Below are 12,934 nucleotides of genomic sequence, written 5' to 3'. Positions count from 1 at the left end.
ATGAATACTCCCTGCACAATAGTAGCTCACCCGTTTTCACATTTGCAAAGCTACTGCTTTCCCGCATAGCATTGGTATCACTATGGCTAGTACTGACGCCAACAAATCTTCGGAATGATTGGCATGATCTGACTTACAAAAGTTTGGAACTAGGAACCAGGTGCATGTTTTGCATACTTCAGATTTTTTCACTCAGTAATTATACTAAACACAGTAAATTATCACTTTTATTTGTGTTGATGCACTTTTTTGAAGTTTCACATACGAATTCTCATAAATTGTCTGACCAATTATTACTGCAATACACTCATTCAAAACGCCTGTGACCAGGCTTGCATTTTATGTATCAGAGTATATCTGTAGTGACTACGTCTTGAATTAAAATGTTGAAACCTAAAAGCACCGGAAGAGACACACATTGAACCAACTGTTCAACATGGGCCACAGTTATGACAAAGTGATAATGCTTACCTGCCACCAGACTCGGTATGCTGTACAAGGGAGTCTCTCGACATTTCCATGAGACGCATGGCTTCATTAACGTCGTCTTTTTCAACCACTTCAACCAAACGGAGCCTTGCCTGCAACATAAGGGGGAACAGATAGAAGAAATGACTGTTTGGAAATAATAGGAGTCCTATATATAAAAAGAACGTAAAATGACAGTAACTGTTCCACATTCAAAACATACGCAGCAAAGATCAACAACACAGGCAAAAGCATGGTTTTAAATGTGTGATAACATGACAACACAAACTTTCTTGAGACTTATAGAGAGGGCGCAGGCTTTCTACAGCAATTCTACTGTAGAAAGCACAAAGCCTTGTATCTGAGCAAATATGTTATGTCATGCTGCTGTGAAGGTGTGCAGCTATATGATGCCGTCTGCTTAGAACTGATAAAACCAGGGTGTCTAGCAAATCCTTTCTTCAAAATTCCTTGACATTTCTAGGTTTTCCATGACTTTCACAGCAAAAATTCCATGAATAATAAAAAACCTTGCACTCGGCCACGCAACGCTTGAAACAGCGAAGCTGGGCGATCGTAGCTCCGCATTTTCCGGAAGTGCGCGCAAACTTTTCATCTTATTAGTTATGATGATGATAATTGCTTTTCACGTTGTCTCGGACTTATAGCCGTCACTGCGCATTGCATAGCGCAGCTTGCAACACTGACACCGCGTTCCAGGAGACCCGCTCCGTGAATGTGTCTCTCTTGCTCTCATAGCGTGCAAGACCTCTTCACCTGCAGAGCACAAGCGTACGAACGCGCCAGCTGTGGACGAAGACGACAACGCTCGAACGCAATCATATGGTTCGCATAAATGCATGTTCTGCAAGCGTGGCTGTATAGCCTAGTGGTTACGACGCTCGCTTTGGGACAGGGGGAGCGCGGGCTCAAATCCCGCCTCGGCAAAAAAGTTTATTTTATTTTCTTTCTTGGTAGTTTCTTGATACACATCACAAATTACGGCTGGCTTAAGCAGCTTCACTGTTAAAAAATCAGTGCCATTCCATTCTGTGAAGATGGATCACCAGTGAAGCTGTGGATGTTGTGGTTGACCATTGCACCAGTGAACCATTCCAAGTTTGCGGGATCAGGACCACGTGGATGGTTTGCATTTCTTCCGGCCTGGCGGGCAGCACGCTTACGCTTGGTGCCTGCAGCCCGCCTATTGTCGGTGGCCTCCTTCTGCCGCCGCCGCGCCCATCCCCTTTTCTCTTCACGCCGTCGTTCCTGGCAGGCACGCTGTTCTTCTTCAGACTGTACAACACGCGGCCTACCCATTTCACAGTCCGAGAAGAACTGAGGAAAGGAGCCCACGTAGAGCATGACGTCAGGAGACAGAAGACACTCAGATTAGTAGGCCCTAGTTTGAATACGCGAGACGGCGTACTGCGAACGTCGACATGGCCTACGCGGGTCAAAGCGTAGTATCTGTTCTGATCAGCTTAATATCTGATACGGGTTACATTTGGACCAGATATTAAACTTATTTTTGCAAGTTGGCGGACTGCTTGAAGCCTACTTCACCTCGCGGGTAAGCCTGGTATTGCACTATCTTCGGGATCGGCCCACGTTTTTGGTCTACAGACACCGATCTGCTGAAAACTAGCCATATAAAGCTTCGCTGTAGAAAAACATCAGAAGACAGCAACAGTTTTTTTAGTCATTAATTCGTAACGTCCAAAATATATTGCGGAATCCGGACGAAGCAAAACATGAGGGGTAATTTTAAGCTTACCCTGGTAGCAGGAAAAATTAAGTACAGCAGACTTTCGTTAATTCGACTCCAGTTATTCAATCCCGATCGAAGGTCCTGGCCATACATTTCTATGGGCCCAAGCTTTCCTTATTTCGATCCTGAAATTGGTATTCGCCGGAACATTCGAACTTGGCTGGTCAGTACACGTGAACCTAACCCCAATGGTGACCCCAGTAGTGATTCCAATAGCAGCAGCATCTGCCTTGGCGGCGCTCAGGTACAGTGAATGCGTCAAGCACGTCATCTCCTTTTCAGCCTATGTTCCTGTGCCGAGCACAAAGTTTGATTTCTGGAAGATATTTTCCTCACCTATAAATCCATCCGAATACTAATCAAAATCCGCACAGTCGCTAATCTAGGAGACTTTTCAAGTATATTCTTTCTTTTGTGGTCATTGGGCTGGTAACAGCTGGTAAAACGCCTTAAGTAACGGGATGTACCTAAGTACAGTGCTGCTTCAAACATGCATATTTGCCAAAAGCTCGAGCTTGTATATTTTCTCTAGAAGAGCAACCAATATGCACCTCATGTAAAACAATTCATGCAAGCACTCTTCTCACTAAAAAAAACTGGCTACAACCAGGTAAACAGTCTAATAAAATAAAGAACCCAACCTATCAACAAATTAGAGCCCAATTTCTGAATAAAATATGTCCTCCATGCCACTGTATTACACTTGCTCAACACATTCACAACAGACTTGCAAGCTAAAATTTCGACAGCACTACATGTCTGGTTACAGTAACTACAAAGTGAATGATGTCTTCAAAGTTGGAATTTACTGCATCCAACATTTTGGAGCCAACTTGGCTGTGACAGCTAAAGACCAACTTCTGAAAAAGGCCTTTTCTAGAGTTCTGATTCGTATAAAACATGCAGAACAACACCAATGAACAATGTCACTAGAAGCACAATAGCTGCCTGTGGACCGAAGTGCATCACAGTCCCTCAGATGACAACAAAACAAGATCTGCTCTAAATTTTGTCCTTTTTAACAGTGTTTATAAAGTTCTGCTCAGCGCGATCCATCATTAATTACTGAGAGCTGACTTGGCTCCAAGACAGCAGGTGTTATAAATTATAACTGGCCAGGAGGCACTATTCATTTCAAAGCTATGAACTTGTCATAGGGTGCTCAAGGTTCAGAAGTCAACACACATGAGAGACACACATAAATAAAATGCTGTGAGAAAGTGCATACCAGAGCAGTAGCAAGGCGTAGAATAGCTAGCAATGTCCTGGGTGACATGAAGGTGGCATCTTTGCTGTTGCGTGCTTCCTTGCGCATCTCAACATATGCACTGACAATGTAGTCAGTCAGTTCCTCAGGAACCACGGGCTGCTTACTTTTACACAGTGCAATGTAACGCCGCATGAGACGCATGTCCAGTGGTTTATGGGTGCCCTGTGGTGGCTCCGTGCAGTTCTTGTGCACAAAAGTGATGTGGTTCGCCAGTCTGAGAAGAGGGAGGCAAAGAAAGACATAGCAGTGAAACATTGTAATATATTTAAAAGATTCAGGCACAAGCAATACTCTACTCCTAGAACTAAAATGACTAAGAAAACAGACCGCCACGGGATTTTTTATTAATGCAGGTTAGACCTGTCAAACTGCCACCTTTATTCTGTCACTGCAGAAACAGTGCTGGTACATGGTCATTTCCACCGCTGTATTCCACCGAATTTCCACCGCATGGTCATTTCCACCGCTGGTCCGCTAGTAAAGACACCGCGTCTATTTAGCTAGCCTCTGTCTTCAACCTACGTTACAATATAACGAAGTAAGTTCACCTTGTAATTCTTAGAGATTTCTGTATTTAAAGCTTCGTTTTATCCAAGTGAAATTGTCCAGTAAGTGCATATAACTAGATTTGTCTCCGGAACTAAAAGATACTCAGCCCTTGCATGCCGAATATGTTGCTTTCCGCAGGTGTCGCCACACATTCGGAGCAGAAGTTAAAAACTCCCACGTTGAATACGCCATGGAGCAACACAGGTCTTTCTCACTACTAAGAGAAAGTTACTTAATGGCAGAAAGGTGGAGAGGTTGGCTTTAGCAAAGTGTTTCTGGGGAAGGCATCTGAGGGAACAAAAATAGATAGGATTTGAAGAGGAAGGAGGATGGTATGGTGAAGTTGATGACGAGAGCTGCACAGTATACGGTTTCTAGGAAAGCATACATGCATAGTGAAACCTCGTTACTATGAACACCACATTAACTTTTCAGATTAACAACTTTTAAGAAATTTCCTGCTGACTGCTTATAGGTTCAACATAAAAATATTTCAGTACTACTACGACTTTCAGAATACCAAACTTTTCAGAATAATGATTGTTATTTAGTTTCTGTGTCATGTAAACGCCTCAATACTAAAAACTAATATTCCGAAGTCTGGGGATTCTTACATTTCCGTGCATCCTTTATGGCAGCCAGAACAGTAGGCTAACAGACAACAAGGTGCAAAAAACGGACGTCGCAATGCATGAGTTCAGAAAACCCGAGATGGCACCAGAGAAAACAATAACACTCCCCCTTTTTCATTTCTTTTCTATTCCAGAAGCAACGATGTATCATGTTTTGTGAGCGCATGCTTCACCCAGACAAGTCTCGCCTAGAAACAGAGACACGTCTCTTCCTTCTTTCTGCCAACACCTCTTTCTTTCACGCTTCTTTCAGTGGCTGTACCAGCTACGTGTGCAGAGAAATGTAACCTCCTTGCTCGCGGGGATGCCGCACAGTCACACTTCCCAGATGGTTTTACACGCTCTAGCATTTTGTAATAGTTCAACTGTCCACTTTGAGCGAGACAGCTGCACTGTCCCCAGCAAGGAATATGAAAAACAAACAAAACGAAACATTATGCTGTATAGGCTACATGGAGCTTCTTCATTGTCGGTGGCTTTCTGGGCACCAGCATCTCTTTTGCATGCGCCACTCTATTTACGGGGTTCCGCGGCGGCGGCATCTATGCAAAACAGCAACAGCGTGGGCCAAGAGCCAACAGTGATGTTTTTGTGGATAGCTCATATGGTGACAACTGATAAACTGAAGGGTGGATTGATGGGTGAAATGGTTAATTTTAGGTCTTTCACTCTAACGACCTATCAGAATAACGAACAATTTGCCGCTGTCCCCTGAAGTTCATTATATCGTGATTTCATTTACCTCACTTCGCGTAGTTGCGCAAAAGCAGCAGCTCATTATTTCCATTGCACTTTTCTTTTTCACTGCGGCGCCAGCACATGCTGGTGCAGCTAGGTGTAGCCTCAGATATTGCACCAATGCAATCTCGGAGGCCATGCTTAGCTCTGCCCTATGTGCGCCTTGCGCCACATTAAGAGAACTGCGATTGCAATGATGAACCACTGCTTGCACATGGCAATGTGAAAACCAGTGCATCTACTTCTCTCTCTCAATGTGGCACGTCATGCACGCTGGTGCAGCTAGGCGTGGCCTCTGAGATCACATCGCAACCTCGGAGGCCACAAGTCGGTCAAGCCAAGCCAGTAAGGTTCGTTCGCCTCCTCATTCACACAGCAGAGCCACGTGCGCAGGGTTCGTACAGGTTTGCAAGGCAAAAATTCAAGGATATTCCAGGACTTTCCAGGACCTGCCACAGGTTTTTCAAGGACTCAAAGCGGCATCCAAAGTAGGATTTCTTAATTCTAACATTTCCAAAAATGACTAGTTTTATTGCACTTACAATAAATAAATGTATATCACAATTACAATAAAAGTGTCTAGCCTTGATAAGTTAACACAAAATTAACGCTTACAACAGCGGCTGAGATTTCTCCAGTATAGGCTGGATAAATCACCAAAAACATTCATAACATTCAGCATAGGGTTACTGCACTAAAATAAAAAGAAATAAATGCATATCCCAATGATGTTAATAATGTCTAGCCTTGATCACTTTGCAAGTTCACAACACTACCAAAAAAATAGTTCGCAAAACCCAATGAATGCTTCCAACAGCTATTCTGACTTCTCCAGTATTAACTTGGAAAGTTTACCGAACATTTCCAAACCATTCGATGTAGTCTTGCTACACATTCATTAAATTATAACAAACAGATGTATATTGTAATTTGTAAAACATGCCTTGTCTTGATCATTTCTCAAGTCCGCAATATCAAAAGTTAACACAACGAACACTCACAACAGCTGCTCAGGCTTCTGCAGTATTAACTAGGTTAGTTCATCTATAACATTTCCGAAACATTCAGCATACCGTATTTTCCGGTGTATAAGACCCGTTTTTTTTTTTTTCGTAATTTTTCGTTGGTGCGTCTTATAGAACGGTGTGACCTATGTACATTTTTTTTTCGGAAAAACTGCCGTCAAAATCGGGTCCGATGTTATGGCCACGTGAAGCCTGCTGGTTGACTTAATTGATACGGGTTCTGTGCGCACTATCGAGGTGCCGGGTTCTCATGATCAAGTTCCTGAGCGCCGTGCGAGAACTATGGAGCAGTAACGCAAACGGCGGTAGGCCGACCGCAAGTCGATCTACCGCGAAGTCGTCACATCTGCAGATAAGATACGGCGCGCGCCGCTGCGCAAACTACGCAGTTGCTACGAGAGTACAGGCAGCCCCCCTCTCCCGGGCTGCCTTCCCGCTTTCCTCCCTTCTGCGCGATTTGGCTCACCGTCGCCCGCTTTCACTCGCACATACAGCATATGGCATGCAGGGACGATGTTCTCGCCCTTGCACTTTATACGGAACGTCGCAGCAACAATTACGGCAGAAATGCGCCTAGAGTGGAAATATATGGCACTCATACGCTTGCGTGTGACCCGCGTTCATGGAGCGAAACATCACGAACTTTTTTAAATCGATTACTGAAAGAACAGGTGCGCCTTATACACCGATGCGACTTATATACTGAAAAAAAATAATAAATGCCGTTTTGAGGGTGGTGCGTCTTATACAAAGGTGCAAATTATCGACAGGAAAATACGGTAATGTTATTATACTTATATTATCAAAAATAATATTATAACAAACCTCCAACCAAAGGCACTGAGCATCAGTGTTTAAGTTGCTCCCACTATACTCTCTTTAGCTTCATCTCGTGCGCAAGAGTGAAAGTAGGACAAGGCAGACCGACGGGCGAGGAGTGAAACGAACGATAGGGTGAGGAAAGCAGCGTAAACACTGCCAGCCGAGCAAGCACCCAAGTGCGGCACGGGTCTCTCGCTCCATTCGCGGTTTGACGCAGCGAAGCCTTTTATTTTTTTCCACGCAGTTCTGCAAAATGGAACCATGTGTGCTCGCGCCGGCGTATTGTTTCTGAAATGGGGAGTTTGTCAGATCGACGCCGATCTACCACAGAAAGGAGGTCGCAATGTCAAGTGCATTGCTCACGAAATTCAAGGATTTTCAAGGAAGCAGAAAAATTCCAGGACTTTCAAGGGCCTTGAAAACGCACTTTGCAATTTCAAGGGTTTTCAAGGATTTCAAGGACCTGTACGCAGCCTGTTCTGAGATAACCCCTGGGCCAATTTTAATGAAATTTGGTGCATTTGAGAAGGAAAGTCAAATTCTAGTGACTGTTGTAAGCGGAATTTCAATTGTGGGCCTGATTTTATTTAAAGGTATTTTCAAAAATTTGTAAGTTAAAAAAAATAGAAGCACGAAGTTTACAAGTATGTAGCTCTGAACCAAGAACAGATATCGCAATTCTGTAAACTGCATCTATTAGATCACCGAAAGCGGCCAAATTTGATATGTGAATTTATACCACGTAAATTTTTTACATTGTTGACAAGGGTTTTGCAAAAAGCTCTACTCACATATTACTCTTTTTTTTTAGCCATATGTAATACATATATCAGTTTTATCCGCTTTAGATGTACTATTAGGTGCAATTTACAGAACTGTGATATCATTTTTTATTGCTGATTTACAGAATAGTAAACATGATAGCTTCATTTTCTGAGAATTTGCGACTTTTGCCAGAATAGTAAACCTGATAGTTTTGTTCTCTGAGAATTTGCAATTTTTGCCAATGTTTATTTCAAAGTAGACGATATAAATAAAAAAAAACATCACTGCCAACAGTCACAAGATTTTAACTTTTTCTTTTAAATGCAACAAACCTCATCAAATTTGGTGCAGTGGTTGGCGAAAAAAAAATTTCTTCTTTCCCATCTATTTAGATGGGAAAGAAGAGTAAAAGCACGCAGAGTAAAAGAGAGGAGGCAAGATTTTCATGCTGTCACATGATTGCCACAGCGGCGCCGCGCCAGTCGGTGTAACCACACTGCCGCAGCAGCATTTTACCGCTGGCAGCGCATTTCCTACGTTTTTCCTCCAGTGTGGCTGGGGCAGTTATGCAGCAAAGCATACAAACGCCGCGACCACAGGTTTCAGCCCAATGCTCATGAGGGAAAGAAAGGGTGTGTGTTAGAATTGGGCAAGTACCACAATGAAACATTGTGAGCTACTGTTGTTGCTTGAAAACCTTCCTAGAGCAGGCCGAAAATAAACGTTTTCAACAGGAGATGATGTGTTCACTGTCCCCTAAGCTTCACCAAGACAGACGCTGCCACTAAAGGGGTCGATATTAGGGTCACCACTGGGGCAGGCACGAAAAATAAAACTATCCGGAGTCGAATTCACAGAATTCTACTGTACAAAAAATATTTAATCAGGCCCCATTCGGTGCTGTGTCAGTGGGCCACAAATTAAGAAAAATATATGAGAAAACTGCTCTGTTATTTGTTATATACAACAGCCAGGCTAGACGCACCTGAGGTCATTTTCTCGGTCAGGTTTGTCCTGGATGAGCCACAACAGATCAAAACGTGACAGAAGCGCAGCCGGCAGTTGAATATTCTGTTCAATGGAGCGTTTTGGGTTGTAACGACCGTATGCGGGATTGGCTGCCGCCAGAATGGATGTGCGTGCATTCAGCGTTGTCATGATGCCAGCCTGCAAGGAAGAAAATAAAATGTACAAAGCATAACACACTGTTTGTGCAATGACGGCTTTCCTTATACAGTCGAACCCACTTATAACGATACCGGTTTTAACAATACACAGTATAGACCACTTATAACGTAACCACTTATAGTGCAGGACCGGATATAGTGCGGTCTTTTCAGACTCCCGTCAATTTTCCCATGTATACACGTATCGCTTATAGTGCAGTTGCGGGAAACGAAATACTGGTTACAGTGGGGCTGCCTGGGAGTACGGAAGTCAGCGGAGACGGCGAATGCTCCCCTCAAACGGGCGCCCCAAGGAGTGCTCGAGGAAGAAAGAGAGAAGAAGTGGAGGAGAAGGGCAGGTGGTGCGAACGAACAGCCAGTGAGGCTGAAACCAGAATCTTGAGTGCGAGTTATGAAATATCACGGCGTGCATAGCGAGCGAGGGCCACGAAACTGCCAACGCCGGCCAACGCTCGCTTCACGATAACGGCAGTAAACGAAACTTCAGGGAGCGGGCGGCGCCGGCACAGCACGGCGAAGGGCGCACGCGGAGACCATGGAATGTGAGGAAGGAGGGCGGCAGGGAAGCGGATTTCACCTCGGCAACTCCGCCGCTTCGGTGGCTCCCCTCGCCCTCCCTCGTAGCTCCCTCACTTTCGACTATCACCGTGCACGCCCGCCGCCGTGCAGGCCCCACCGCTCCAGCCGCCCCGGCGCTAGCTCCCTGAAGTTTCATTTTTTGCCGTTATCGGGAAACGGACGTTTGCCGGCGTGGGCAGTTTCGTTGGCTGACCTGGGACAGCGCCGCTGCTTCCTCTGCGCCGTAGTTGGCAGCGTGCAAGGTCAACACGTGACTAGAAAGTAGAGGAAGCATAAAGGAGAAAGAAGGGTTCACTGTCATTTTCTACGCGTGGCTACAGTAGCGTGGCTGTTCAGGTAAACGCATGTTCCGGCGCAACGCAGAATCGGTGACCTTGCCATTTGAGAGAGGGTGAAATTTCAGCCGCATTTTTTTTTTCTTTTTGTTTTGTTCCGGCGCAACATTGAGGGGTGGGTCTCTCCTAAGCTTTTACTCTATGGCGGTGCCGGAGCAATGCCGGTCGGAGGCGCCGCCGCGTGATTTGGTTCGCATTAACGAGATTCGACTGTAAATTGAATGCAAACGTTCTAGCCACATTCCTCGACTGTCGCATACGCGTGGCGGCTCGGTGCACATGTTTTGCATATGTGGGGGCCTTGAAAATTGTTGCTTTGGTTATAGTGCGGTACCGCTTATAGTGCGGATATTAGCGACTCCGGAGACTTACGTTATAAGCGATCTACACTGTATATCGGTTACAACAATGAGAACCTGCTGCACTGTCAACTTTTGTATCTATGGTGAAATAACGAGCTTACTACAATGCCCCTGTGCTGCACTATCGGTTATAACGAAGTCCGGCTACTGGGTGTCTGTGCCGAAAGGGAATGGAATGCGAAATCCTGGAAAAAAATCAAGCCGCTGTACGCTGCTTTCCAGCCTTCACGGCATCGCCAGCATCATGTGCCTCTCTTCCGTCATGTGCCTTTCTTCCACAGGAGGCCCAGCAGATGATTCAGTCCCTCCAGGGCTTCGTTTTTCGCGAGGGACTTTCACGAGAGGAGGATGTGGGCAAGGTTTGTGTAAAGCAAGCAAAGCTGACTGGACATGGGGTTCTTTCGTGTAAGCCCCTGAGAAGTACGTGGCGAGACACTTGTGGCAATTTCGCCCCAGCGTTTCTTCTGAATTTCTCAAGCTGAGAAGCTGCCACGGCAACCTTCTCGCATTTATTAAAATGCCCCTTTGAGGCCACCAATGCGATGCCTCGGTGGAGCTCACATGTCACTTGCCACTGTGACCTCCGCTTTGCAGTTCTTTAACAGTGCCATTCTTAAACGCCGACAGCCGCGGCTTGTTATACGTGATCGGAGCGCGCAGGAAGCAGTGTTAAACAGTTAAACCAGTAAACACAATCAGCAGCCGGAAGAAGGAATGTGGTGGGGGAGGGGCACTGGCCTCCCCACCATTATAGTTTTCTCACAACAGCACTGCCACCCCCTTATTTTGATTTTTTTCATGCAACCCAGTTATAACAATGAAATCTTTGTGGCACTTGAATATTGTTATAAGTGGTTTCAACTGTTCAACAGACCTAACTGTAAGGCAACTTGACAGCCTAAGCTTGAGCCTCGTTTGGTTATTCAACATTCCCATGCTAAGAAAACACCAAGTTCTAACGAGCACACAAAATTAATCTATGCTAAAATTTAAATTAAATTTTGGGATTTTATGTGCCAGAACCATGATATGATAATGAGGCACGCCGTGGCATGGAACTCCGGAATAATTTTGGCTACCTGGGGTTCTTTAACATGCACCTAAATACAGTATAGACCACTTATAACGTAACCGCTTATAGTGCTGTCTTTTCAGACTCCCGTTAATTTTCCCATAGCACTCCATGTATACGCATACCGCTTACAGTGCAGCCGCATAAGACGAAATACCGGTTATAATGCGGCTTCCGCAGGAAAAACTCGCCGACAAGGGCAGTAGTGAGCACGCTTCTCAGCGAGGTGTGCCCACCAATGGGAGAGGAGATCAACAAGGGCGATGTGGAGGAGGAGCATGAGGCGTGGAGCATGAGTCCAAGGGCGATAAAATCGGCGCCGCGCGTCGTATGTGCGAGTGAAAGCGCGCGGGGCACGCGCGCCTTCGCGGAGAGCGAACGCACAGCGAAGAGCAAACGCGACTTCCAGCACGCGAGAGGCTGTGGGAGTATGAGAGGGAGGGAGGGGGGGGGCGACGCTGTGCTGCGCCACCAAATGCATATCTTGCAACCGGGCGCAAGGGGAAGTGGCGACGCAATCTCCCACGCGAAAGGAGCAAAGCGGGAAGGCAGCGCAGGAGGGAGGGGCGGCTTCTACTCTGACAACAAATGCATTCTCACCTGTGCCGGCTGTTGGTGTTGTCGCGCGCACCGTATCTAAAGCGATCTCCACATGGCTCTGACCATTGTATGCGCTGTGCTTGCAGCCGCTCTCAGTTTCCGTTGAAGCGATAGACCGCACGAACCTTCGCTCGCTGCGGCAGGCCGCGTTTCCCCACGCCCGCGTTTTGACAGTGGTGGTCTGCGGTCATCGAGTCTATTCATGTTTGCTTGTGCGCGTTGACACCACGCTTGTTAATTCAGTTAGTAAGCGAATGTGCCAATTGCTATCGCAATTGATGCTTCGCCTTTCGGGTGAAACTGAGACATTTTTGAAGAATTATTATTGCTTTTTCTGCTTCATGCGAAAATCATGGGTACTTGGACATTAACCTTTCACCGTTCGTAAATTTAAACGGATGCAAAACACCCAGTCGCACGCTTCGATTCTCGTATACATGTGGCTGCTTCGTCTACGTGTTTTGCATATGTGCAGGGCTTGAAAATCGTTTTGGTTATAGTGCGGTACCGCTTATAGTGCTGATATTCACAACTCCGGCGACTTACGTTATAAGCGGTCTACACTGTATAAGAATTTATGCTAAAGCTATAACAAGATTTGCAAAAGCATCAGAGAACTAAACATTTTACCCAGCATCACAAGTAATATATTGCCGAGAGAACAATTTTAAGGTATCATAGAATTAATAAAAAGGAAACAGAGCAGCTTCAAAGGTAATGACTGCAATTATGACACAGAGAACAGAACAAATAGGGATG

The 12,934-nt window shown here is 45.5% G+C and overlaps 1 protein-coding gene and 1 pseudogene across 1 annotated transcript in view; one reads left to right on the top strand and one right to left on the bottom strand.

The window, feature by feature from the left end:
* Positions 1–12,934, bottom strand: part of LOC119443112 (DNA replication licensing factor mcm7) — a 32,949-nt gene that overhangs the window by 2,041 nt on the left and 17,974 nt on the right. Inside the window, exons 12-14 of the mRNA XM_049662583.1 lie at positions 9,026–9,207; positions 3,468–3,723; positions 472–581 (exon numbers count right to left, since the gene is read on the bottom strand). Of these exons, the coding sequence (XP_049518540.1) occupies positions 472–581; positions 3,468–3,723; positions 9,026–9,207 (548 nt within the window). The remainder of the gene's footprint in view (positions 1–471; positions 582–3,467; positions 3,724–9,025; positions 9,208–12,934) is intronic.
* Positions 1,911–2,084, top strand: LOC119443305 (U2 spliceosomal RNA; annotated as a pseudogene).

The sequence above is a fragment of the Dermacentor silvarum genome, chromosome 2 (genome assembly GCF_013339745.2).
Source record: "Dermacentor silvarum isolate Dsil-2018 chromosome 2, BIME_Dsil_1.4, whole genome shotgun sequence".
NCBI lineage: Eukaryota > Metazoa > Arthropoda > Arachnida > Ixodida > Ixodidae > Dermacentor > Dermacentor silvarum.
The sequence above is the reverse complement of the archived record's forward strand: the minus strand, read 5'-3'. Positions and strand labels throughout refer to the sequence as shown.